General features: G+C 55.3%; 2 protein-coding genes and 1 non-coding gene across 3 annotated transcripts; 2 read left to right on the top strand and 1 right to left on the bottom strand.

The window, feature by feature from the left end:
• Positions 1-3,651: 3,651 nt before the first annotated feature.
• Positions 3,652-19,000, bottom strand: SLC66A1 (solute carrier family 66 member 1). Its single transcript, XM_060015390.1, has 8 exons — positions 18,937-19,000; positions 13,866-14,085; positions 9,097-9,226; positions 8,351-8,438; positions 7,377-7,519; positions 7,114-7,206; positions 6,330-6,527; positions 3,652-4,628 (listed from the first exon to the last, which is right to left on the bottom strand). The coding sequence occupies exons 2-8, from the start codon at positions 14,027-14,029 to the stop codon at positions 4,569-4,571; spliced, it is 876 nt and encodes a 291-aa protein (XP_059871373.1). The 5' UTR covers positions 14,030-14,085; positions 18,937-19,000; the 3' UTR covers positions 3,652-4,568.
• On the top strand, positions 14,585-14,657 carry TRNAK-UUU (transfer RNA lysine (anticodon UUU)). Its single transcript has one exon. It is a non-coding gene; the product is annotated as a tRNA-Lys (tRNA).
• A 92-nt stretch (positions 19,001-19,092) lies between the features above and the next one.
• On the top strand, positions 19,093-27,585 carry LOC132427794 (aflatoxin B1 aldehyde reductase member 4). Its single transcript, XM_060015389.1, has 7 exons — positions 19,093-19,512; positions 22,493-22,680; positions 22,857-22,961; positions 23,695-23,791; positions 24,039-24,138; positions 24,726-24,855; positions 25,675-27,585. The coding sequence occupies exons 1-7, from the start codon at positions 19,185-19,187 to the stop codon at positions 25,834-25,836; spliced, it is 1,110 nt and encodes a 369-aa protein (XP_059871372.1). The 5' UTR covers positions 19,093-19,184; the 3' UTR covers positions 25,837-27,585.
• The last annotated feature ends 282 nt before the right edge of the window (positions 27,586-27,867 follow it).

Raw genomic sequence — 27,867 nt, 5'->3', positions numbered from 1 at the left:
GGCTCGGGGCCACCTCCCAGCTCGTCCTTTCCCTGCTCTGTGGGACCCTACCCGCCCGAGGGGTGGCGCAAGCCTTGTGGACCTGTTCACGGCCCCTCTTGCTTCTCTGGTGCCACCCGCTCCCCGCAGCCTCGGTGCAGTGTGGCCACGGCTTTCCCTCATCCCCACCGGGTGACCCACAATAGGCCAGTTACGATGCTCTCTCTTGAGAGACTGATGCTGAAACAGTGCCATTTCATTCCCACCAGGAATGATTCCCGGAGCTGTAGTGCCTGTCCTGTCCTTCCAGACACCGATGGCTCACCTCTTAACCTTCCCTCCTGTGAGCCCACAGCCGGCCAAGAGCCTCTGCTGCATGCTTAGCAAGTGGGCTTCTGCTCCTGGGAACCAGTGAGCCCTAAAGAGGCTGGAAGAAAAAGGGCACCTGTGTCCAGCATCTGCTGAGCCAGTCACTGGGCCTGGGGGCGGCCTTTGCTCTGAAGCCTCAGAACAAGCAGAGGCAGACAGCCTGCTCCCACTGGGCTATGCGGCCTGGAACTAAGATCACACATGCCATGAGTGGCAAAAAAAAAAAAATCCCAGGTTCGCTAAGTAACCAAGGGGACCCTGGGCTGGGAGGGCCTGGGGCCGGGCACTGAGGATGGGTCTGTGGGCCAGTCCTTTGTAGATGCCACCTGCCTGCCCCCCACCTTGAGGTTTGGGGTGCCCCAGGCATTTTCATAGACGGCATCTCATTCAATAGCTAACACGTAGACAAATACCATATGCTGTCACTCATATGTGGAATCTAACTTTTAAAAAGATGCAAATGAACTTATTTACAAAACAGACAAAGATATCGAAAACAAACTTAACAGTTACCAAAGGGGAGGAATAAATCAGGAGCTTGGGGTGAACTTACACATACTACTATACATAAGACAGATAACCAACAAGGACCTACTGTATAACACAGGGAACTCTATTCAGTGTTCTGTGATAACCTATATGAGAAAAGAATCTAAAAAAAGAATGGACATGTATAACAATCACTTTGCTGTACCCCTGAAACTAACACAACATTGTAAACCAACTATACTCCAATAAAATTAAAATTTTAAAAAAAAAAATAGCTAAGGGACTTCCCTGGTGGCACAGTGGTTAGGAATCCGCCTGCCAATGCAGGGGACACGGGTTCAAGCCCTGGTCCGGGAAGATCCCACGTACCGCGGAGCAACTAAGCCTGTGCGCCACAACTACTGAGCCTGTGCTCTAGAGCCCGCGAGTCACAACTGCTGAGCCCACGTGCCACAACTACTGAAGCCCACACACCCAGAGCCCGTGCTCTTCAACAAGAGAGGCCGCCGCAATGAGAAGCCCACGCACCACAACGAAGAACAGCCCCCGTTCACCGCAACTAGAGAAAAGCCCACGTGCAGCAACAAAGACCCAACACAGCCAAATAAATAAATTAACTAAAAAATAAAAAAAAATTAAAAATAGCTGACATGTAAAGCCGCCAAGGCAGGGATCTTTGGGGGTGACTGGCCCAGCCTCCTGCTCCCCGTGTGGGTCCTGAGGGAGAAATCCTCCTGGACCAGTTGCCAGGGCAACTGGTAAGTGCAGAGCCTGGGCCTGAAACCAAAATGCTAGGTCCACACTTCAGGCGAGAGGAAGGTTCTCATCCCTTCAGGCCACACCTAGAGGTGAAGGCCCTACCAACGCTTGCCTGCAGCCAGGGGAGAAAGGCAGTCCACCCAGGACCTTGCACCTCAGGGACCCCACCAGCCGGTAAGCACGGCCCAGTCCGGACAGTGGAATTGACTGATGGTCACACTGGCCCTTCCGCTCTTTGGGAGGAACACGGGGAGGGTCCCAGTACGGTGGACACGCTGATGAGCCTTCACCCGGCACGACAGGCTTGCACCTGTCCCGTTTACCCACTGCCACGACGTCCTCCATCAGGCAGGGTGTGCCAGTGTCTCCCCCATCGGACTGGGGCTTTCATGAGGAGGAAGGAACCACAGCTCTCGGCAGACTGGGTGGCGCCTGCCAGCAAGAGCCATCACCCCATCACCCCCACCAGGGCAGGGGCTGTGACAGCTCGTTCTTTCTTCCCCACCCAGCTCGAGCCCAGGCCCACACCTGGGTTCACACTGCCAAGCTGAGCCCCCAGGTCCTCAGGCCGGGAGGGCACCAGATCCTGGCTGCAAAGGGCACTGAGCCAGCTGGGCGGGCGTGGGCCCTGGGGGTGGGAGGCACCATTCAGAACAGTGGGGAGGGGGCCTGAGCACAGCAGGGTTGCGCCGCCCCCGAGGACAAGGGTGAGGCTGGATGGCACCCGGCCTGAAGCCCTGGACCCCCCGCCAAGGGCGGAGGCAGGGATGGGACTCCGAGGGCCGGGTGTGGGATGGCCCCCGCAGCTGAGGGACCTCATGTGGATAGCACAGCTGCCACTCGTAGCTGGGGGACCTTGGGGAAGCTGCTTAGTTCCTCAGAGCCTGTTTTCCCATCTGTCATGTGGCTGTGATGACTGCACCTGCGCCACCTACCGCAGTGGGGGTTGTGGGGACCGAGCGAGGGTACAGCCCAGCCCCGCCCCGCACACAGCAAGTGCTCAATAAACAGCTGCAGGCCAGGTGACACCCAGGGTTCTGCAGGCCTGCCCAGGACAGGGCTGAGGCGCTGCACCCCACTCGCCCCACTGCCCAACTGAACCTCAGAGGCGCCCCCCTCCCTGGCCTCCCCAGACTCCCATTCCCTCCTCCTCTTCCCCCAACCAAACCAGGTCACCTGCTGTGAGCGCTGGTGGCTGGCCCTGCCCCCACCATCCTGTCCTCACTCCAACCCCACCTTGGGAGCAGCCCTGACTCCCATCTCCAGGCCTTTGCACACACCCTTCCCTCTCTCTCAAGATTCCGCTCCCGGGCCACTCCTCCACGAAGCCTTCCCAGGTTGAGTCGCCTCATTCCTATGGCACTTTGTACCTTCTGGTTACAGTCCTTCCCTCTAGGGCCCGGCACCCATCTCCCCTCCTTGAGGGCAGGGACCAGAGCTGGTTCACCCCCATCCCAGACGCCCAGCACAGCGTGGGCCAGGGTGGAGAGGAGAGCTGCGCTTGGCACCAAACCGGGGCAGGCGTCCCCTCGCGGCCGAGGCTACAGCCCTGTGGCCGGGCTCCTTCCTTTCCCCACGGTTGGAAGAGGAAGATTCTAACAGAGAGGCTCACGCTGAGCCCCAGCTCCTCCCTACCAGCCTTAGCCGCACCTGGCACCACCCACCCTGATGGCTCCTGGGACCGGCTGTGTGGGGGAGTGGGGGGGGGGGGAGGTGAGACAGCAGGCCAGCAGGGAGGGGAGCTGGCCCCTCCGTCCTCAGGCATGCATGGGGTTGTGGCCAAGAAGAAAGTGGACTCAGGTTGGGGTCTGGGAGGCAAACTAAAGTTGGGGCACAGGAACTAGAGCTCGGGGCTAAGCCCTGCCCTCCTCTCCACCCTTCCCGCCTGCAACACTGGCACCTTCCCCATTTATCTTCTGACTGTCCTTCTGCCATGTCACCTCTTCCAGGAAGGTCTCCCTGATTTCCAGGGAGATCTGGTTGTCCTTCTCCTCCAACTAAAAATGATCAAAGCTAACCTTCAATGAGCTCCTTCTGCACGCCAGACTTCAGGGCTAACATCCATAAGCACACCATTTTATTTAATCCCTAGAAGGACATATAAAGTGGTAATACTGTCATCCCATTGCACAGATGAGGTAACTGTGGCACAGAGAAGTTGAGATGCAGAACCAAAGTCTGAACCTTAACTATTCCGCTTCTTGCTCAGCACCGCGGAGCAGGGATCCTGTTGGAGGAGTGTCTTTCTCACTGCTGTGGCCCCACCACCAGGTGTGGAGCCTGTCACAGAGAAGCAGGTTGAAGAAACTGCAGGCCCAAGAGGCTGGGCAGGGGCGGGCCAGCAGACACAGTCCCCTCTGGCCTGGCTCTCCCACATCCTGACCCCTTAGGCCCCCACCTGGGGCCTGTAGGTGGGACCCCAATCGCCATCCATCACCGTGCCCCAGAGCAGCGCAGAGCCCGGCACCGGGAAAGGAGCACCAGGACGGGCCTCACGGGGAGTACCGTTCACTAGGCCATCTGCAGTCGACGGTACAGTCCAGGGTGCACCAGGCTGAGCTGGGCTCCTCCCCAGGCGGTTGGGTGGGGGAAGCAGGCAGAATGAGGTAGGTGAGCTGAGGGGCAGCTGCACTGTCTTCTGAGAGGCGAGGTCTCGGCTGCAGGCCCTCCCTTCAGGCTCCAGGGACAGTTGCCTCAGACCCTGGCGGTGAATCCCAAGGCGGGGTGGGCTGGCCCTGGGGGCTGACCTGCTCCTGGAAGAGTCCGTCAGTCAGGGCTTCCGGAAGGGTCAGCTCACGAGGTTTCGGAGGTGTTGGGGGTAGGCGGTCGGGCCGGGAGTTCTAGGCACCCCTAGCTTCCTCCACGGCCCAGCCCAGGGTCAGCAGCACCGTCACTGCCCATACTTCTCCCTTCCTGAGTGTGGCATCTGCAGGTCCCTGTCATCCTGGGCTTGGCCTGGGTCTGGGTCCTGCTCAGCTGGGGAGGAGTGGCTGGCGCTCTGATGAGGTGGCGGCATCCCTGTATATCAGGAACTGTATGGAGATCCGAAGGAGTCAACGTCAAGGCCAAACGGAGCACAGCCTGCATTGGACCTGCCCCAGGGTGGCCTGTGGCCCCATCCAGAACTGCTGCCCTCTTCCCTCCCTGCAACTCGGCCAGGTGGGCAGGGTCAGCCATGGCCTCCTGGCCTCTGCTCTTGCTGCCTTCCCACCCCTCAACCGGCCAAACCCCATTTATCTGCCAAGTCCAGCGCTTGGGTCTTCCTCTCCAGGCAGCCTCCCCTGACCCCAGCCCCAGGATCTTGCCCTCCTCTCACCCTACAGCACCCTGGGGGTTTCAGCAAGTGGCAGGGGCCATTTTGGGGCACTAGAGCTTAACGTTCTTCATCTCTCATCGCACCCACCAGGAACTCCGCAAACGTCGAAACAAGGGCCCCGTTTATCTCCTCCCAAAGGAGATGCAAATAATGCCCTGCTCAGCCATCCAGCAAACATTTACTGAGCACTCACTGTGTGCTGGGTCCGCTGCTGGGTATTTCCAGACACCTTAGCTTATGTAATTGCCCCATGACCTTGGTGAGACAGCAAGATGAAGACATGGAAGCACAGAGAGGCTAACGGTTTGCTCTGTGTCACACAGGACACCGGGGAGCCAGGATTTGAACTCAAGTTTTTCCATCTCTAATTCACGTGTGTGTGTCTCCACATTGCAGCTTTCCTTCCTCCTGCCTGGATGGGCTGATTTATGCCCTGTTCCCCAGACCCTCTGCACAAGCTGTGCCAGGAACATCCCTCCCTCTCCTGTGCCTAACTTCTCCTTCAGGGCACAGTTTCAATGGCACTAGTGGAGGCCTCTGCTGAGCCTCTAAACCAGGACAGACAGGCCCCTGGTCACACACTCTTGCAGTTTTTCTCTGTGCTACTCAGTAGCACCACAATGAAGTAATTATTTATGATTACGCGTATCCTGTCTGCCTCCCCACTGAACTGTGAGCTTCTTGAAGGAAGGACCATTCTGTTCTTACTCACAAATAGATCCGGTACCTGGAGGGGTGCCCAGCACATGGGAGGTTTGGCTCTTGGATGTACGGATGGATGGATGGATGGGTGGATGGGTGGATGGGTGGATGGAAGGATGGATGGATGGATGGATGGATAGAAGAATGGATGGATGGATGGATGGATGGATAGAAGAATGGATGGATGGATGGATGGATGGATGGATGGATGGATGGATGGAAGGATGGAAGGATGGATGGAAGGATGGATGGACGGACAGACGGATGGACAGAAGGATGGATGGATGGATGGACTGGATGGATGGATGGATGGATGGATGGATGGAAGGATGGAAGGATGGATGGAAGGATGGATGGATGGATGGACGGACAGACGGATGGACAGAAGGATGGATGGATGGATGGACTGGATGGAAGGATGGATGGAAGGATGGATGGATGGAAGGATGGATAGAAGGATGGGTGGATGGATGGATAGATGGATGGATGGATGGATGATGGATGGACTGGATGGATGGATGGATGGATGGATAGAAGGATGGATGGATGGATGGATGGATGAAGAATGGATGGATGGAGAGATGGATGGATGGATGGAAGGAAGGATGGATGGATGGATGGATGGATGGAAGGAAGGATGGATGGATGGATGGATGCTGAAGCCACGTGCAGGCGGAGGCTGCTGTGGCCCCCCCGACCCCACCCACCCTCACACCCTGAAGGATACGATGGTGTCGAGCAGCAGGACGCCCAGGCTGCCCACGAGCCAGGGCAGGTGGTGCAGCACATAGCTGCCCTCGCTCTGGCCCACTTCAGGGTTTTTGAGCAGCACGCTTAGCCCGTACAGCGTGTTCCCCAGCATCACCAAGGCGAACAGCGAGTAGGAGATCCCCTGGGTCGACTTCCGCAGGAACTGGAAGCGAGGGGTGTAGGGTCAGAGACCTCAAACGGGCCTCTTGTCTCTCTGGACTGTAACTGTCCATGTGTCCATCTGCCCTGTCACAACGCACATGCTCCGAGCAGACTGCACACGGTGTGACCAGTGACGACACGGGCCTGCTGCCCAGATCAGCCCTTTCCAGGGCCTGACTCCTCATCCCTGTTCCAACGTCATCTCCCGGGCCACCCTGCCCAGGTCGCAAGAGACTAGGGCTGCCCCACCCTGCTCGCCCCAAGGTGCCTGCTCCCCAGCCCTACTCTGACTCACTGCCCAGCAAGGCTCCCCCATCTCTGGTTCCCCACCTTCTCCTCTGCTCTCAGCCCCTCGCTCTCACCTGACCTCCGACCTCCCCGGGACACATGCAGGTCACATGTACCCCTGGATGGCAGGCATCTCATGCCCATTTCCAGAGGCAGAAACTGAGGCTTGGAGAAGTGGATTCAGTCACCCAAGCCAACAGTGAGTGTGGACCAGACCTGCTGCTACTCCCTAACCCAGGGGCCCGAGCTGCCAGCCGGCTCCTCTTCCCGTGGCCCCAGTGCCCCTGCCCACGGCTCACATTGGTGCGGATCTGAGGCAGCCGGGAGAGCAGGTACAGCATGCTGGACACGGAGCCGATTACGAAGCCAATGATTTCCTGCTGCGTGAAGGGCTGAGAGGGCAGAGTGGAGTGCTCAGTGCTCAGCAGGGGCTGGGGTGCAGACTGAGAGCCCCAACTCCCTCCTCGAGGGCAATTCCCCTGACCTCGTGGTCATGCAGGGGCGGGCCCTTGGGGTGAGCCAGACCCCCACCCTGCTCTACTCTCGCGTGCCCACACCTCACCTTATTGCCCGGCTCCACAGACAAGAGCGTCCGCCCCCGGAACACCTCCCTGGGGGCAGCCACCAAGCCAGCGCTGCTCAGCAGTGGGGCGGTACACGCCACCCCCAAGATGAACAACAGCACAGAATTGATGGGGGCAGACCCTGGACATGAGGCAGGAGGGAAGCTGAGATTAGGGATCTGAGTGGCAGCAGACAGACTGGGCTTTGAGTCCTGGCCTTGTCCCTCAGTGGCTGTGTGACCTTGGGCAAGTGACCTAACCTCTCTGAGCTTTTATTCCTCATCTGTAGAATGGGTATAATGAGAGTACCCTTCTCCTAAGGTTGTAAAGGTAAACTGATGAGGGCAGTGGGGGCAGGAAGGGAATTATGGAGCGTGGAAATGCTGAGACAGCCCCACCCCCAGGTGCCTGGATCATTTCTTGTACAGCCCTGGATCTGCCCCTTCTGAATCCTGTGTGCCGTGTCCTTGTTTCCTCAGCTCCAAGCCCAGGGCCCGGCACTGAGGAGCAGCTGAAGCCATGTTTGTTGAATGAGAGAACTTAAGTGAAGGGGACTCCCTGTGGTCCTGCCCGGATGTGCTCACTGCCCTCTATCTCGGCTCATCAGGTGATCAGGGCCCCAGCTTTCAGATAAGGCCCGGAGGAAGCCCTTTTTTTTTTTTTTTTTTTTTTTTTTTGCGGCACGCGGGCCTCTCACTGCTGTGGCCTCTCCCGTTGCGGAGCACAGGCTCCGGACGCGCAGGCTCAGCGGCCATGGCTCGCGGGCCCAGCTGCTCCGCGGCATGTGGGATCCTCCCGGACCGGGGCACGAACCCACGTCCCCTGCATCGGCAGGCGGACTCTCAACCACTGCGCCACCAGGGAAGCCCCCGAGGAAGCCTTTTTGAGGTTTGGTTTATCACCAGCAATGGGAAACCTTCCTCCTCCCAAGCTTCCAGGCCTCCTGGCTGCCCTCAGGGATACCAGTACTCACACAGAGAGGGGCGTTTCTTAAACTTGTAATGAAAGTACAGCGACAGCATCAGCACGTCGGCTAAGACGTAATACACGGCTGTGTAAGTCTGCAAGAGAAGAGGGGGCCCAGGGCGCTGGCTGCAGTCCCCGGCTCAGGGACCACACCCCAGCACCCGGGCAGCTCTGCCCCATCCCAGCTGGGTGACCCTGAGCAAGTTGCTTCACCTCCTGGAGCTTCTGTTTGCTCATCTAGAAAGGAGGGGATCACAGTTCCCACCTGGCAGAGCTAGAAAGCAGGTAGGCAAGGGCCTGGCAGGTGCCCGCCTGGGTAGACAGAGGAAACCGTGGCTAGCATGACCAGGCAGGACAAAATGGGACTCAGAGGTTAAGTGGAGGCTACCATTTGGCCTGATACAGGGGCGATTTACAGCCCCCCTTGGGAAGACAATAGATTGCTGATTTTGAGTCCCAGCTCCACCCAGCCACGGAAGAATGATAGCACCTGGGCCTCCCAAGGGAAAACCTTCCTCCTCCAGGGCCCCATGCCCTGAAAGCTCAGTCAGGATCTCAGCACCTCAGAGGTCAAAGACCCCAGCCATCCTGTGGTTTGATGTGCTCATTTTGTAGATGGGGGAACTGAGGCCCACAGCCCATTGTCACACTGTGCGGCAGGCAGAGGGCTCTCTCTATAGCATGGGGCCCTCGCGAGATGGAAGCCTCTGCAGACTGTCCCTGGCAGCCCACCCAGCCCGGGGACCAGCCCACCTGCAGGGGCAGCTGGTCAGCAAGGAAGGAGCCAATGAGATTGCAGGAGTCTCCGCCGATCCAGCCCAGGAGGAACCACAGGGACAGGGCCTGGTCCATGTTGCCCATCTTGCAGGCCTTGATGTACTGGCTGTGGCGGAGGAGGGAGACGTGTGCTCAGGGGCCGACGGCTGTGATACCGCGTGGAGGGTAAACATGGGAAGAGCCAACACGGAATAGCGGGGCCGGGGCGGCGTCTGCACAGGGGGTCGCCTGGGAGCTGATCCTTCCCGCAGGTGGGATCCTCATGGGCCTTTCTTTGCCCTTTGGGGATTCTTACCAGGGGATCCCTTCCAAGCCAGGAGCTCCATGGGACATGCATCTTTCCAGAGAGGGCCACTGCACGATAGATTCTCCTCCACAGCAGCCTCTCGGTGGGGACCTGGGGCCTTTACAGGGCCCTGATGTTTTGCGTCAGACCCTGAGAACCACTTCATAGGGACCCTGGGTTCTCTCTTCTATGGAGGAGCGGGAGGGGGGTTGGTGTTTGGAAGGAAGGAGGATGGTGGTTGCCCTACAGCCGAGGCCTGGGCGATGCCCTATCTCCAGGGGAGATGGATGATAATACGGGCCTGTTATCTTCAAAGGGCAACAGAGAAGCCTCGGGCTGTGGCTCCCAGAGCTCTGATTACAACGCCATGGGGTCAAGTCTCGATGGGCCTCTTTGGGGATGGAAAAGTCAGGGAAGCAGGATTCACACTCAGACCCTGAGGTTCCAGGCTTGCTCTGAGTCGTTCCACAACGGCCATCTGCTGCTTACATTTCTCTTTAATCATCTGCATGTATTTAAATTAGTAAAAGGTAACTAAACAGCACCTCACCCCACCTTCCACCCAAGACAGAAGCTAGGAAAGCTAGGCCTGGCCCTGGCTCTTCACGGTCATCCTTCCACCTCCATCTCCTGCTGACCCCGCCCCCAGCTCTTTAGGTCTCCCACCCAAGCCTGTGTTCCTTGTTTCCAACTCCCTCCTCCGACAGGGGACACTCCGACCCCCACCACCTCTTCACCGGGACTGCCTTCTCTTCCTCCAAACTCTGCCTCAGCAGATGGCTCACCCAGTCCCTTCTCTGTATCTTTCAGGAAATATCAGTTCCTCCTCAGGGCCTTCCTAGAAGGGAGCTCTGCCAGCATTGGTCAGTTCCTCCTGGACTCAAGCTTCCTGAGGGAAGGGACAGTGCCCAGCATGGGGCTGGCCTGGAGAGGCCCTTCAGGTTTACCCCGTGGCCCTGCCCTTCCAGGATACTGTGACTTGAAGGGTCTCCATAAATTTCAGGGAAAGTGATTTTGTCACACTCAGGAAAGGCCGAGTCCTAAGGAGAAGCAGGAAGGTGGCTGCCCTCCCTGCCATCACCTGGGGCTCCTCCCAGACCTCTGACACCCCCTCCCTGGTTAATCAGCCAGGCTCCGGCAGGGCTGGCACTATGCCCTGGTGGAAAGGGGAGGCCTCAGCCGGCTCCACCAGCTCCTCGTGCTTCTGGGGGAGCCCTCACCCCAAGATGGGGAGTCTCTCTCCCTTGGCCTCCACCCATCACCCAAACCTGTCTGCTTTGCCTGCTAAGGGCCACCTATCCAATCCCCCAGACATCACTGCTTGCCGGATGCCTTACACAGCCTCCCTGCCTCCAGTCTCTCCCCCGTCCCTCCAGTTCTCCTTCCCTAACAGAAGGTCTACAAAGGCAAGGATGGGGTCGGTTTTGCTTACTTCTGCCACATCTAGTATGGCAGCTGGGACAAGGTGAGTCAGTAAAAATGTCAAGCCCTAGGCAGCATGTTGGGACAACTTGATGAGATAAGGGTAGTCTTTTTTTTTTTTTTTTTTTTGGCCGCTGCACGGCTTGTGGGATCTTAGTTCCCCAACCAGGGATTGAACCTGGGCCCTCAGCAGTGACAGCACAGAGTCCTAACCATAGGACTGCCAGGGAATTCCCAATGGTAGTCTTTTTAACACATGGTACTGGGACAACCGGGTACCACATGCAAAAGAACGAGGTTGGATCCCTACCTCACACCCTATACAAAATACAACTCAAGCTGAGTCAAAGCTCTACATGTGAGAACTAATTTGTGATACTGTGATTTACAATAAGAAATATATATATTTGGTCTTCTTCCCTGTTCCCTGCACAGAGCTCTCCTAAGAATGTCCTAAGGGGTGAGAGAGAGAGAAAGAGAGAAAAAAAGGTGTCTTTTGTAATGTTAATAAGGTGACTTTTGGAAAGCCCTTAGGCCACCTGACGATAAGGACTCATTGCCAGGGGAACCAACAGTAAGATTAGAAGGTTGGGACATTTGGTCTCAGGGGCCCCTGTCCCACCCCCCTCACCCACCTCAGGGGAGGAGAGAGGCTCGAGATTGAGCCCAATCGCTAATGGCCAATGACTGTATAATGAAGCCTCCATAAAAATCATTCCTCTGAGTTCTGGGAGCTGCTCTAGCAAACTAGTCAAACCTGAGGCGGGGTCGGAGGAATCTCCGATCTACAGCTGGAGGTCAGAAGCACAAATGACAACCTGGACCTGTGACTGGTCTCAGAAGCGGGGAGGAGGGAGCACTCTTGTGGGACTTGTAGGACGGGGCCCCTAACCTGTGGGATCTGAGGCTGTCTCAGGTGTAGACAGTGTAAGAATTGAGTTGATTGCTTGATGGTGTGGCAAAAAAACACATCAGAATTGGTGTCAGACTTGGATAAATCTATATAAAACTCTTAGAAGATAAGGGTGAATCTTTGTTACCTGGATTAAGCTATCCTTTCTAGACATGATAGCAAAAGCACAAGTAACAAAAGAAAAAAACACATAAATTGGACATCATCAAGGGACTTCCCTGGCGGTCCAGTGGTTAAGACTCCGAGCTCCCATGCAGGGGGCTCAGGTTCGATCCATGCTCGGGGAACTAAGATCCCACATGCTGCACGGAGCGGCCAAAAAAAAAAAATGGACATCAACAAATTTTTGAATTTTTGTGCTTCAAGCGACACCATCGAGAAAGTGAAAAGACAACCCACTGAATGGGAGAAAATATTTGCAAAATATATCTAGAATATATAAAGAACTCTTATAACTCAACAGCAAAAAGGCAAATAATCCAATTGAAAAATGGGCAAAGAACCTAAATAGACCTTTTTCCAAAGAGAATATAATTTGGCCAATTAAGCTACTTAATATCACCAGCCAACAAGGAAATACAAATGAGAACTATGAGATACCACTTCACACTCACTAGGATGGTATAATAAAAAAGACAGAAAATAACAAGTGTTGATGGGGATTTAGAGAAATTGGAACCTTCATGCGCTGCTGGTGGGAATATAAAATGGTCCAACCGCTTTGGAAAACAGTCTGGCAGTTCCTCAAAAGATTAAACACAGAGTTACCATGTGACCCGGCAATTCCACCCCTTAGGTATACACCCAAGAGAAGTAAACACACATGTCCCCACTAAAACTTGTACATGAACATGCATAGCAGCCTTAATCACACTGGCCAAAAGGTAGAAACCACCCAAATGTCCATCAATGAACGAATGAATAAACAAAAGGTACACACATACAACGAAAACTACTATTCGGATGTAAAAAAAGAATGAAGTATTGACACTAGCTACGTGTGACGTGGATGAACCTTGAAGATGTTACGCTAAGTGAAAGAAGCCAGTCACAGAAGGCCACATACTGTATGATCCATTGATATGAAATGTCCAAAACAGGCAAATCTACAGACAGAAAGCAGATTGGTGGTTGGGGCCGGGAGATTTAGAGGGAAACGAGGAATGACTCATTTCTTTCTGGGTTTCTTTTTAGGGTGACAAAAATGTTCCAAACTGATTGCGCCAATGCTTACACAACTCTGTGCATATACTAAAACCCTGGACTTGTACATTTAAATGGGCTAACTCAGTGGCATAGGAATTATCTCTCAATTAAACTGTTATCTTTCTCCCTCAGGAGAAACAGCATAAGATTTCCTAACAGTGGAGAATGCCCTTACATTACAGGGCCCTGGATGACCTCTTTGACCTCACCTCTCCTCTTCGGCACCCCCTCTGCCCAGCCATAGGACTGAGCTTACGGTGTGTAAAGGCCATCCTCACAGCAACCCTGTGAGGTAGGGAACAACATTCCCATTTTACAGATGAGTAAACTGAGGCGCAGAGCAGTGAAGGGACTTGCCCAGGTCACAGTGTGTCCACGTTCCCTAATCACAGCAGTGGCCCTGCGGTTTTGTAATCACTGCTTGTCCTCCACCAGACTGTCACAGAACAAAGGCCAAGTTCGATGCACCCCAGCCCTCCCACTCCTCCGCCTCCTCTCTGACTAGCTGTGCAATTCACAGCAAGGTAGTTCACCTCTCTGGGTTTCTATTTCCTCGTAAAGAAGCGATACAGACTGTCTCCATTTCACAGGGTGGTTATGAGGATTAAATAGGGTAAAGACATGTCAAGTGCTTAGAAGTGAGCTAGGTACACAGTGGGCACTCACTGAACAGGTGTTATTATTATTACCTGTGTGTCAGCATGGTCCAGCTCAAGGCGGGGCCTAGAGTGAGGTTCGCTGTAGGGCCCTCCAGGGCGGGCTGGAAGTCAGTCAGTGGGGGTGGGAGAGGGAGCACACTTGGCCTTGAGTCTGGAGAGGCCCAACGCCAGCCAGCGAGCCCCTCTTCGGTGCAGCCCCAGGAGCACTTGCCCCACCCGTGCAACCCAGCCCTGGTCCCACCACCCTGATGCTACTCACGGGAGGGTGGACGCAGCAAAGCAGAGAATGGAGATCAAGCCCAGGCCCACGCTGGCCTTGTCCCAGACATCCCAGGCACACTCGCCAAACACGTCCCATATCCACTGGCTGGAGCCATTGGGGCAGCTGGAGAAGTTGCTGGAGCCCAGCTTCCTCCAGACCATGGCTTCGGAGGGAGGGAGGGAGGGAGGGAGCCGGTGTGCTGAGGCAGGCGACAGCTCTACAGGGAACAAGACAGGGGCCTTCAGCCTTGGGAGGTCTGGGTCCTAGTCATGGTCCCGCCACTTTGAGCCCATTCCAGCCTTATCACCCAACATGGACTGAGCCCCTGAACCAGAGAACACGATCAGTACAGAGATCAAAGTAACCACATATGCAGGGAGGGCACTGGATGTGTGGTCAGAGACAGGTGCATTCGAATCCCCATTCTGCCTGTTAACGCCTCGACTTTGGGCAAGTGACTCAGCCTTGCTGTGCCTCAGTGTCCTCATCTGCAAGATGGGGCGATAACAGTGCCTCCCCCATACAGCTGTGAGGGTTCAATGAGTCCATAAATCTAGTGTAGAGAACTGAGCCCTCAAACAATGCCACCTTTGTTCCAACTCCTGAACATTTCGATTGTTTCCAATCTCTTCTTCTTGCAAATCACGCTGTGAGGGTCTGCTGAGACCAGGCCCACTAAGTACACCCTCTCATTTAAACTACGGCTGTCCTGGGAATCCCCTGGTGGTCCAGTGGTTAGGACTCAGCACTTTTACTGCTGGGGCCTGGGTTCAATCCCTGGTCAGGGAACTAAGATCTCACAAGCTGCACCACTCGGCCAAAAAAAAAAAAAAAGTACGGCTGTGCCCTAGTACATTGGTCAGATGAGGCAAGTGGTGAAGAAGGAGCAGGTGAGTTGCACACATGGCTGGGATTCAAGCTTGGCGTGCTCAAGCCGCATTCTCCCAGCAGCTCGCGTGTGTAGGACGCCTGCTGGCAAAGAGTCCGGAGCCACCTCCCCATTCTCACCCGACAAAGCCAGGAGCTGGCTGGTTGCGGGGCAGGCAGCGAAGTCCCCAGCTGGTGTCCTAGAGCAGTCACAGCCTGTGTGACAGTCCCAGAGGAGGAAGAGGAAGTGGGGTTGCTGGGCAGAATCATCACAGCCCCTGAGAGCTGAGCACTTTACCAGCTCTGTGCTAAGCACCTTACGTAGGCCTTTCTGCATTTTGCTGCACATCAGCTCTATGAAGTGGGGGCTACTGATATGTCTGCGTGGACCCGGGGAGGTGACTTGCCAGGGCCACCCAAGCAGGAAGCACTCAGAGCCACCATGCTTCTGCCCCTGGGAACGGCGGCACCTTCCTGTGGTCTGCAGGGCTGCCCAGGGTCTCACGCAGCCAGAAGACAGGCTTCCCCTTTTCTCACTGCGCTCAGAGGGGCTTTCCTCACCTGGGATGAGGCTCTCTCCAGCCACCTTCAGTTTCTGCTTGTGTCAAAAGACCCAGGATCCTCGTAAAGCAATGCCCCACAGACAATGCCATAGACCAAACGTTCATGTCCCTCCTGTCCTGTTGAAATCTAACCCCCGATGTGATGGTATTTTTGAGGTGGGGCCTTTGGGGAGTATTTAGGTCATGAAGGCAGAGCCCTCATGAATGGGATTAGTGCCCTTATAGAAAAGACCCCAGAGAGCTCCCTCGCCCCTTCTGCCAGGTGAGGACATATCGAGAAGACAGCCATCTATGAACTAGGAAGTGGACCCTCAGCAGACGTTGAATCTACTAGCACCCTGAACTTGGACTTCCCAGCCTCCAGAACTGTGAGAAATCAGTTTGTTTCTAAGCCATCCAGACAAATGGTATTTTGTTACATTGGCCCGAATGGGCTGAGACACCCTGGCTGGACCCTTGGAACTGCTGAGGCCATAGCGACCTGGGAGCGTCAGGCAGGGAAAGGAAGCGAGTCAGCTGCTTTTCTTAGGAAGCTCTAGGCTCTCAGCTCTAACGCGACTCAACAGCGAGCCCCAGAGCTGGGGGCAAGGGCACCCCAGGTCACTGCCTGCCTGGTTCACTGCAGTCCCTCCGGGGCCCTGCAAAGGGGGGCTGAAGGTCTCTTCCTGTACCTTGGTGACCACCCCCCCTTGACCTTCAGCACAGCTGATGTTGGAGCCATTTATCTGCCGTCCTGCCACCAGCAGCTGCAAGGCCACCCCAGGTTAGCACGCAGTCCAGGTAGGAGCTGGGTTTTTGTGGTGCCTCAGGCATTTCAAATCAAGTCCTTTTGTTCCCCAGCCACCCCTCCAGTGGACCACTTCCCCAAGCCTCCTCTTGTAGAGCCTCAACACACCACGGCAGGTCATCACAGTAGTATACTGCCATCCTCATTAACTTCTCTGTGAGGGGAACACTGTCCGCTCCCTCCTTGGGGTTGTTGTATAGATAAAATGCACATAAAGCTCTTAGCCCAGGGCCTGACACAATGGTAGTGACTAAGAATGAGAGACCAGTATCTCAAGCACCCTGAGGTCACTCTCACTTCCTCTCTTCACCAGGCTAGGGAAGAAAGAAAGTGGACACATGCCCAGTGAAGGAGGGATGGGTGTCTTGGGGGATGTACCATGGCTCATAGGGCCCAGGGCCCAGGGCCCTGGGTGGGTGGTCCCCTGTCCATGCTCGGGGTCCATGTGCAGCTCGGGGCTCAGGATACTTTGAGACACGCCTGAGCCCTGAACAGAAGACACTTTCCTCTGAGGGCCACTGTGCACAGAGCCTGTCACCCGTGGGTTCTGACCCAAGTAGGAAGCCAGCCTGGGCCCAGGCCTGGCTTCTGAGACCAAGCCCACCTCCTAGTCCAACAGCACTGAGCAAATGGATGGCCAGGGTTGCAACAAAGGTTGACCAGGTCTGTAGGTGTGACAAGGACCACAACAGGGGTGCCTTGTGGTTTTTGTTTTTTTTAATTGAAGTATATAGTTGATTCAGGGGTGCCTTGTTATCATGGAGGGCACATGTTTGAAATTCAGGATCAGTGTGTCAGAGCTGGGGATCAAGGACCTTGGGTTTAAGAAGCTCCCCCAGCGTATTCTGACCACATGTATTCTGTGCACATGAGCACACTTTAAGAAAGGCGGAGGGGGCTTCCCTGGTGGCGCAGTGGTTGAAAGTCCACCTGCCGATGCAGGGGACACGGGTTCGTGCCCCAGTCCGGGAAAATCCCACATGCCGCAGAACGGCTGGGCCCGTGAGCCATGGCCGCTGGGCCTGCGCGTCCGGAGCCTGTGCTCCACAGCGGGAGAGGCCACAACAGTGAGAGGCCCGCGTACCGCAAAAAAAAAAGAAAGGCGGAGGGACTTTCCTGGTGGTCCAGTGGCTAAGACTCCACACTCCCAATGCAAGGGGCCCGGGTTCGATCCCTGATCAGGGAACTAGATCCTGCATGCCACAACTTAGAGCCCACATGCCGCAACGAAGACCTGATGCAGCCAAATAAATAAATAAATATTAAAAAAGAAAAGAAAAGAAAAGAAAGGCAGCCCTGGAAATGGCATCCGCTGCCGCTGCCATGTAACTCGTCCAGATCCCAAGCTGAGTCACAGAGCTGCTCCCCACTGAAGCTGCCCAAGTGGCCACCTTTATCTACCAGGTAAGTCCAAATGCCTTGAGACTGAGCCCCAGGGTGCTCCAAGAACTGCCCTCCCCCCATCTCCTGTCCCTCCCTCTAGGCCTTCAGACGGTCATTCCCAGGTCTCCTGACTTCTGTCCATGCCATCTCTTCCCCTAGGCTGGGCCTCTTCATCCTAGGCGGCATAGTAAAGAGAAACTAAGACCCAGTTCTAAATTGCCGTCTCAGTTTAGAAGGTCCTCACAGGAGCTGGCGGGAAAACACCTGTCCCCTCTTCCCTTAACTCCTCCACAAACCCGAAGAATGTTCATCACACTCCTCAGCCACTGCTGCCCTTTAAGCCCACTCCTGTCCCTTCACCCTAGTTGTAAACTTATTCTTAGGCCCCGGACACACCAGGTGCACAGTAAAGGTTCAAAAAACAGCAAGACAGACACGGAGAGGGGGGAGAGGGAGAGAGAAAGGAAGGAAAAGAAGGTAGGAAGGGAGAGAGAGAGAGAGAGAAACAAAGAAAGGAAGGGAGAATGGGAGACCTAATTGTGAGCTTGGATGGCCTAGGGTTGAGGAGAAAGCACTCTGGAACTGACCTGCCTAATGCCTACTAGTAATGAATTCGCGGTCAAGTGCCTGAGCCTCAGAGTTCCACCCTGTAAAACAAGGGAATGATGCAAGTATCCACCTGCTAGGCTAACGGCAGAGTTAAATGAGAGAATCCAGGCTGAGGGATTAGAATGGTGCCTGGCACAGGTTAAACCCTCAGTAGAATAACCGGGAACGGCTATTATTCTGTTCTGTCTAGAGCTCTCTCCCCTCCCCCCACAGGGTTCCCGGCAAACAGCAGGCTTCAGGAAGCCTTGAAAAGACAAGACTGCGTCAGTCCTCGTACTTCCAAACACAGACTCCCCATGTACACACCTGGAAACCTGTCCTAGGCATGGAGTGGGAGGGGACAATCTGGGCTCCCTGCAGAATTGGGGAGCACCTGAGGGGAGAAGCATCCCGCCTTGGGGCTACCACCCACTCCAGCCCTCCAGGTCCTCGGTCACAACTCCCTCCTAGTGACTCAGCCGAGCACCGGCCGCCTGTTAGGCGGGGATAATAACAGGGCAGCCGCTGGGGTCGGCGCTCATTCGCCGCGAAGCCCCCCTCTGGCCCGCCCTGGGGAAAACAAAGTCGTCAGAAACGCAGGGGCCCGTCGGCCGGGAACAAGAGGTGAAAAAGGAACCCAGACCCCAGGCCCTAGGTCAGAGCGGCCCGAGGGGTCATGCTGGTCGCCCTTGAGGAGGGGGCCCTGGGCCCCCGCCGAGGGCCTCCCAATCCCAGCCCAGAGCCTCGCTCCAAGATCTCGCGCCCCGAGGTGGGGGCAGTAGCCCCAGGACCATCCAGGGGCTGGAGGAGGGTGTTGGAAAGATGTAGCAGGGAAGGCCCAGAGTCCCGAACCGCAGCCCCAGCCTCAAATTCGGCTTACCAAGTCTAGAGCCTCCCCGCCGCCCGGCTTCTGGGTTCTCCAGCTCCTGCCTTCATCAGCTGACCAGAAACCCCGCCCCGCCCCGCCCCGCCCCGGAGCTGCGCGGCTCCGCCTCTTGCGCCGCGCACTTGGCGGAAGGTCCCGGGAGTCGTGGCGAGCGAGCGTATCTTGCGTGAGGGGGCGCCGCGCTTCTCCCCATCGGCAGGGAGGCGGGGCCCGAGGCGCCGCAGCGCGCAGGCGCCGACTTCATGCTGAGCACCTTGTTTCGCGCCGTGGCCCGCGCCGCCGTCCGCTGCGCTCGTACCCCCCGGCCACCCGAGGCTCGCACCGCCGCCACCGCAGCCGCCATGTCCCGGGGCCCGCGGGCCACCTCAGGCTCCCCTGTCCGGCCCGCCACCGTGCTGGGCACCATGGAGATGGGGCGCCGCATGGACGCGCCCGCCAGCGCCGCGGCAGTGCGCGCCTTTCTGGAGCGCGGCCACACTGAGCTGGACACGGCCTTCATGTACAGCGACGGCCAGTCCGAGAGCATCCTGGGCGGCCTGGGGCTCGGGCTGGGCGGCGGCGACTGCAAAGGTAACTTCTGGCGCCCGCGCACCGACCACCTGTCCTCTCCCTGCACCGTGCAGTGCAGACCCGTCCCGCAGGACGCTGACCCGACCCCAGCCACGCGCCCGCCGCGGTCAGGGCCGACAGCTTCGCCCCGCCCCTGGGGCGCCCACCTCCCCTGGCCATCCCGCAGCTCTGTGAACACCCCGCGCCTCAAGTCCCTTGCACATCCAGCCCCGACAGCTGAACAGCGTTTTCTCCTGACCACCTTCCCCTCCGCTTCTTCGTCTGGGGATTGCAACTCGGTAACCCCCGAGCCTGATCTAGTCCTTGGCTTCCTACCCCAGTTGCTTTCTTAGTGCACCTCTCTGCGGCACTGGTCTCCAGAGTTATGCTGTACCCCCCTCCAACCCTGCCAGGTGCCCATAACTGGTCCCCAGGCGCTCTGCCTATGCCCCTCTCCCCATTGTCCTCAACGCCCATGCGCTCCCCGAGAGCCCTTTTCTCATCCAGGTCTTTCATCAGTCCCCAGACTTTGTTCTGTTCAGTTGGCAGTACTCCTGGCTCTCTCAGGGAGAGCTGCAGCATTGCCGTAGACCGGGCTGGGGGAGCAGGGGTGGTGGGTTAAAGAGTGGGGAGGCGTGAGAGACAGGGTAAGGCTTTTCTGTCCACTCCTGTAGCCCTATGCCAGCTTCTTATGGAGCTATAGGAGGGAAAGTGTCTCTAACCCACCCGCAGGGAGCTCAGAGTCTAGTGGGGAAGATTGAAGCAAATAATTGCAGAGGAGCGTAGAAGAGGAAGCACTTTTAGGGAAGGCATGATGGGGCCAGGCAGAGGCCCTAGGGAAGGCTCAGAGAACACTGAGGCTGGGCCTTCAAGGAACAATAGTAGTTTGCTGGGCAGAGCATGAGTCAAAGTGTTATGAGACGCTGAGAGCATAGCTGTGCCAAGACTGGTGTGTGGGTGGCCAGGAGGCAGGTGTGCTTGAGTGGAGGATGTGTGTGTGTGGAGGGACGGTCCCTCATCAGCCTGATGCCACTGGAAGTGCCTAGGAGGGTGCCTGGCACATGGTGGGACCCAGTGAAGTCAGCTGATACTATTACTGCCACACTCTGCCTCCTCTTTTCCATGCTGAGACTCTTTCTTCCCAGCCCTTGTGTCAGGGGCGTCCTCCTCTGGGTCCTCCTTAGATTCATAGCTTGGTGGATCTGGAGGAACAGACTTGGGAATGTGCATCTCAGACCCACACTCTCTAGTTCACCTGGGTGCCTCTCGTGACTAAGGAAGATTTTATTCCTGAATTGGTTTCTCCCCCTCCAGTCCTTCCCTGCTTCCTTCTTTGAGGCCAGGCACTCACAGAGTCAAAGTCCTCAGGTCAGACCCGAGGCAAGGTTCACACCAAGAATGCAGGGAGATTGAGAAATGTGGGGAATGGAAAAAATCTGGACGAGAAGCTGAGAGACTTGGTCTCTCCAACATCCAAGTGGTCTGATGACTCCCTCCCCTCTGGATTACTGAGTTGCGTTTGCCAGATATGGAAAGTGCAGGATCCAGAGAGCCAGCGTTCTTTTTTTTTAATATATAAATTTATTTATTTGTTTATTTTTGGCTGTGTTGGGTCTTCATTGCTGTGCGCGGGCTTTCTCTAGTTGCAGAGAGCGGGGGCTACTCTTCGTTGCGGTGCGCGGGCTTCTCATTGTGGTGGCTTCTCTTGTTGAGGAGCGCGAGCTCTAGGCACGCAGGCTTCAGTAGTTGTGGTGGGCTCAGTAGTTGTGGCTCGCGGGCTCTAGAGCTCAGGCTCAGTTGTTGTGGCGCACGGGCTTAGTCACTCTGCAGCATGTGGAATCTTCCCCGGCCAGGGCTCGAACCTGTGTCCCTTTGATTGGCAGGCAGATTCTTAACCACTGCGCCACCAGGGAATCCCCCAGAGAGCCAGCATTCTTTATAGCACTTCCAAGCTGCTTGCACGGCAGAACACTCTTGTTCTCATGGGGAGTGTGTCTCTACAGTGGGTATGCGGATGTGCACGCTTCCGGGAGTCTGGAAGGAGAGAGGGGAAACTGTCACTGCCTTCTGCTCATTTTGCCTTCTACCTCTCTCTCAAATGGATCTGCCAGTGGTTATGTTCAGCAGCTGCATCTCTTTCCAGAATTCCTGCAGCAGCCTCTTTACTTGTCCCCCTGTCTTCAGGCCTGCCCCCTCGACGTCTCTATTTGGCAACCAGAGCGAACACAGCTGACCAGTTCACTCATAAAACCTTTGAATGATGGTATTTGAGAAAACCCGTTGGGATTAGGTCTGGACCCCCTTCTCTTGTCTCACATACCACTGCTCCCTGCCTGGAGTTTATAACTCAGAGTTGCACGTATGGCCTTCACGTACCGTGCTTTCTTGCCTTTGTGACTTTGTCCAAGTTCCCATCCTTCGGAATGTGCTTCCCACCCTTCCTTGTTGGCTGGGACTCTTCTTTTTTTTTTTTGGCCGTGCTGTGCAGCATGCGGGATCTTAGTTCCCCGAACAGGGATTGAACCCATGCCCCCTGCAGTGGAAGTGCAGAGTCTTAACCACTGGACCACCAGGGAAGTCCCAGGATGCTTTTTTGGAGACTCGTGGGGTCAGGAAGCCCTTCCTGGAATTCCCAGGTTGGCCACATACGTCTCCTCTGGGCTCTACTGCACTTACATATTGTAACGTCACCTTCTAGCTTGTGACCTCCTTGAGGGCAGAAATTGAGTGTTTAGTTCATCTCTGTGCGCTTGGCCTCTACTACAAGGCTTGACACAGCTAGCAGTTTGGTGACTAATATAGCAGCAGTGAACATTGGGAACTCACACATGAGACATTATTGAATCCTCATGCTCTCCCTGTGAAGACAGTTCCATTGTTATCATCCCCATTTTATAGATGAGAGAATTGAAACTCAGAGAACTTAAGTAATTTAGCCAGGGTCACATGGCTAGTAAGTGGTTACAATAAGTTTCTTAACCATTACATTCTTCCCACAAAGTGAAAATCGCTACCAAGGCCAATCCCTGGGAAGGGAAGTCGCTGAAGCCTGATAGCCTCCGGTCCCAACTGGAGACGTCACTAAAGCGGCTGCAGTGTCCGCACGTTGACCTCTTCTATCTACATGCACCGGACCACGGCACCCCTGTGGAAGAGACACTGCGTGCCTGCCACCAGCTGCACCAGGAGGTGAGGGCAGCCCCCCAGCTCCTCTGCTTGACCTGTCGTTGCCCAGGAGAGTGGAGGCTCCAGGGCTGTCCCAGAGCAGAGCTGGGGACAGACCCCACTCCCAGGGTCCCCAGCCAGTCTCTCCTTCCTGGTGTTCTGGGCTGCAGTGGGTTCTGACCTTGGCCTCTCCCCCGCAGGGCAAGTTTGTGGAGCTTGGCCTCTCCAACTATGCCGCCTGGGAAGTGGCCGAGATCTGTACCCTGTGCAAGAGCAACAACTGGATCCTGCCCACCGTGTACCAGGTGAGGCCAGGGCTGCAGAGGCCTCTGTCTCCTGGGTGCCTGCTGATCCTGGGTCCCCGTGGCCCCTCCCACTCCCCCCCAATGTCCCCCCCCCCCACCCCATGCCCTCTCCATAGCAGCCACCCCCCTGCCTCCCCTGCTCACATCCTGCAGATGGCTCCCGGGTACCCTCAGGCTGGCAAACAGGCGCCTGCTCTCTCTGGCCCAGGCTCCCCTTCCTGCCTGCTTCTCCCTCTGCAGGCAGCCTGGAACACTCCTCCCTGCTTCTCGTGGGAACGAGTGCCCAGGTCTCGCTTAGATGCCTCTTCCTCTGGAAGCCTTTCCCAACAGCCCAGCGGGGCCTCCCATCTCCAAACCCTATCTTCATACATTGAGCAAGTATTTGGGAGAATCTGCTATGATCACCGAACCCACCTTTATGTGATCACCTGACCTCTGTCTTTGTTTTTAACTTGACTCTAACGTCTCTTGGAAGCAGAGACCTTGCTAGATACGCTGGTGTTTGGGAACTCAGTGTCCAGCACACAACCGGCGCCTACAGATATGTGGCGAATGACATATCCCGTCCACTGTCCCTTCCTGGGGCCCAGCACCATCTCCCCATCGCCCAGCCACCACTGGTGATGTTGGAAATCATTGCTGAAGTCCTGGGCAGGTTTTGACTGAAGGTTTTTGAAGAAGACTGGGGTCCCCTGACCCGTGCACCCTCTCCAGCTGCCCCTTCTGCCCGCAGGGCATGTACAACGCCACTACCCGGCAGGTGGAGACAGAGCTCTTCCCCTGCATCAGGCATTTTGGACTGAGGTTCTACGCCTACAACCCTTTGGCTGGTATGGGATATGGGCTGCTGTGGGGACGGGCTCCCCTCCCAGGTCCCGGGGGGCATTTCTGGTCCTGTTTCTCCCTATTCCTGACCCGGGGGCTACCCGGCCCCAGACCTGGGAAGCAGAGAAGGGTTTGACAGGAGGCTGGGCTGGGTCCTCCATCCCTCCGGGGTCCCCCACCATCACCCCCACTTCCGGTCCAGAGCAGCCTCTGGGAGCAGTGCCAGGGGATCTGATTACAGCCTTCCCTCAGGGGGCCTGCTGACCGGCAAGTACAAGTATGAGGACAAGGACAGGAAGCAACCTGTGGGCCGCTTCTTTGGGACCAATTGGGCAGAGATCTACAGGAATCGGTGAGCTGGGGATGGGCTGCATCAGGGTGGGAGGAGTGGGAGGGGGTCCCCTTTATCTGAAATGGAGGAGTTCTAGGCTGCTTTCCTGGGTCTCCAAGCCGCCCCTTGCTGCCTGGACCTACCTCTTTTGATTCCTAGAGGAATTATGAAGCCCTCTATAGGGTTTCTTCTTGCTTTCTTGGGACCTCCGTGAGGAATGAGGATCCCTGGACCTTATGCCAGGTCTTCCAAGGCATCGCTCCGCCCCGAGGAGTGCTCGTCACCTGCAGATGGGGAAGGAGAGGGCCCTGGATGGAGGCTCAGCAGTCCTGGGGCCGAGCCGTACCCCTGTACTTGCTGCCTGTTTCCCTAGGTAAAGTAGGGGCAGGCTTTGAGTCCTCAGGGGTAAAGATGTCATTGAGGTCTCTGGTGAGGGACCCAGCATCCTGGGTGTTTCAATAAAGCAGGAGACCCATTGCTAGAGGGGATACCAGCCCCTCCATGCTGCAGGGTTGGGGTGAGCGCAGCTGTCCTGTTTGACTCTTAGCGGTGGCCCCCAGTGTGACCCCATGGTCCTGACCCCTGTGCTACCCTCCCCACCTGCTCAGCTTCTGGAAGGAACACCACTTCGAGGCCATTGCCCTGGTGGAGAAGGCCCTGCAGGCTGCGTATGGCCCCAGTGCCCCCAGCATGACCTCGGCCGCCCTCCGGTGGATGTACCACCATTCACAGCTCCAGGTAACCCCTCGTTGCTGGAAGCCCCACTTCTTCTCCCTTCGGGAAGCCAGCATTACCTTCAGGTGATTTCTAAGTAGTTTTTCCCTCTGAAATTTCTCTTTGTTCCAGTTTTCATGGCAGCCTTCCTGTTGTTCTGAGTAGCTGTCCAAGTGCCAGGCCCTATAATGAGGGCTTTCCTAACATGGATTGAATTATTACTTAGGCCTGATGAAGTGTGATTATTCCAGTTTTACTGATAAGCAAACTGGGGTTCATACAGCTGTGAAAGGGATAGAAAATTATCACAGGTTTGACTGTAAAACCCCCTGGTCTGGCTCCTCTGGGGGGAGGTGGGGTTTCCCTCTGTCCTTGGTGTCCCCTGTCTTCCTGGCTAAAATTTGTCTCCAGCATCAGCCTTACATAGTTGCATCGTCTCTGACATGTATATAGTAGGTTTTCAATAAGTGGGAGCTCAGTGCTTTGCATAATTTCTCATTCCCATAGCCACGCTGAAAATTGAGAAGATTTGAGTCTCAGGGGGGTTAGATAGCTAAACCTAGTTTACACAGCTGCTGAGTGGCAGAACTGGGCTCTGAACTTCGGTCTGAATGAGGATGAGCAGTGTGGCAGCAGGAGGAAAGAAGACAGGGTTTGGGGTCACATAGTTACAGTTGTTGAAGGTACCTTAAGTGCTTTCTAGAACTATGTAGAGTATAAAGTTAAAAAATCAGGTCCCAAGTTTTGGCGGGGGCAAGGCTGTGGGTGGAGTGGGGGGAGCATGTGTGACCGGGGTCACTGTGGTGCGCTAGTGTGTTGACGTCTGGCCGTCTCCCCTTGCAGGGTGCCCACGGGGACGCGGTCATCCTGGGCATGTCCAGCCTGGAGCAGCTGGAACAGAACTTGGTGGCCACTGAAGAAGGGCCCCTAGAGCCAGCCATCGTGCAGGCCTTTGATCAGGCCTGGCACCTGGTTGCCCATGAATGTCCCAGCTACTTCCGCTAGGCCCCAACACAGCTCAAGCTGCCCAAGGTTTCTTCCTTTTCTGTCACCTCTTCTACTCTCTCCCCCTGGCCGGTCTTTGCCTTAAGCTGATTTAGCATGGTCTTTCTCCATTGTCTGGATCCATGCATTATTTTTCTAGATCCCTGCCTCACTCCCAGTTGCCTTCACAATGTGTAAAGGCTGGGGCTGAGCCCCATTCATGCATTTCCCGTCTGAATAAAGCAGGCACTTGACCTGGCTGTAGCCCAGGCCCGGAGTGAAGCCCACAGATTTGTCTCCTCAACTGCTTACGACTTGTTTCCACCCTGCCTGGGGGCTTCCTGCCAAAGGGGTAGAACCATGAGCTGGAGTCGTCTAAAGGCAGAGGCAGTGGGAGGGTCTTCCCAGCCTCCTGCCCTGAACCCAGCCTAACCCCTCAACAGCCAGGCTGCAGGTGGCCCTCACGCTTCTACACGCGACAGAAGAAAAGAGGGTCATATGCCCTGAGGTATATTTTCTCTCATTCAAAATTACCTCATTAAATACTTAGAAATGGAATAATTTGGGCAAAAACCTACCGTTAGCGTCACCACGAAGAAGAATAAAACCTTCCAGGATGCTGTGGGACATTTTAACACACACTCATTTCAGCAGCGGCTTTACTCTTAGCTAAAGCCTCCTTTCTTCTGGTCTTCCACAGATTCTCAGCTCTGCTGCTGGGCCTCCTTTTGGTGGGAGTGGGCGTGGGCAGCCAGGACCCCCATTTCCCTCAGCAAATCCCTACCCCAAGTAAGGGCACCCAAGTCTGGAGAAGAAATGAAATCCCAGGTCCAGTGATTGCTGTTTGAACATTCCCAGGACAGAAAAATCACACCCTGGGCGAGAGGTAGGGTGTGGGCCAGGCAGCAGCAGTAGGCAGCATTTGGACCAGTCTCTTCAAGTGATGAAAGGGGCTCAACCTGGAAATGCAGACAACCACCAATCAAAGACTTTGTTCAAAGGAGTCTCCTTCTAGAAGGAGACACCTTTCAGATGAAGTTTTATTATTTGGAGTGAAGACACCCTCCTTTGTCTTCACCCATAATAAGATGGATGCTTCCGCAAGTGGGGTAATATCAGTTATTACCCCACTCATGTTAATAATAGTATCAGTTATTGTACAACAAGCCACCCCAAAATTGAGTTGCTGAAGTTGACAAAATCTGAAATTGACCTAATAAGATTCAGTTCAAGCCCTATCAAAACCCCAGCTGGATTTTTTTTTTTATACAGAAATTGGCAAAATTTTTAAAAAATTCATATGGAAATTCAAGGGATACAGAATAGCCAAAACAAATTTAAACAAGAACAAAGTCCTCCAATTCCTGATTTCAAAGCTTACTACAAAGCTACAGAATAAAAGCAGTATGGGACTGGCACAAGGGTAGACATATAGATCGATGGAACAGAATTGAGAGTCCAGGGCTTCCCTGGTGGCGCAGTGGTTAAGAATCTGCCTGCTAACGCAGGGGACACGGGTTCAAGCCCTGGTCTGGGAGGATCCCACATGCCGCAGAGCAACTAGGCCCATGAGCCACAACTACTGAGCCTGTGCGTCTGGAGCCTGTGCTCCGCAACAAGAGAGGCCACGATAGTGAGAGGCCCGTGCACCGCGATGAAGAGTGGCCCCCGCTTGCCATAACTAGAGAAAGCCCTCGCACAGAAACGAAGACCCAACACAGCAAAAATAAATTAATTAATAAACTCCTACCCCCAACATCTTCTTAAAAAAAAAATAAAAATAAATTAAAAAAAAAAAAAAAGAATTGAGAGTCGAGAAGTAAGTCCATAATAGCTAAAAAATAGAGACAGCCCAAATGTCCATCAGCTGATGAATGGATAAATAAAAAGTGGTATATCCATACCATGGACTATTATTTGGCGATAGAAATGAAGTAATGAAACATCTACAATGTGGATGAACCTTGAAGATGTTATCCCAAGTGAAAGATGACAGTTCCAAAAGGCCTCATATTGTGTGATCTGATTTGTGTGAAATGTCTGAAATAGGCA

The sequence above is a fragment of the Delphinus delphis genome, chromosome 1, assembly GCF_949987515.2.
Source record: "Delphinus delphis chromosome 1, mDelDel1.2, whole genome shotgun sequence".
Taxonomy (NCBI): domain Eukaryota; kingdom Metazoa; phylum Chordata; class Mammalia; order Artiodactyla; family Delphinidae; genus Delphinus; species Delphinus delphis.
The sequence above is the reverse complement of the archived record's forward strand: the minus strand, read 5'-3'. Positions and strand labels throughout refer to the sequence as shown.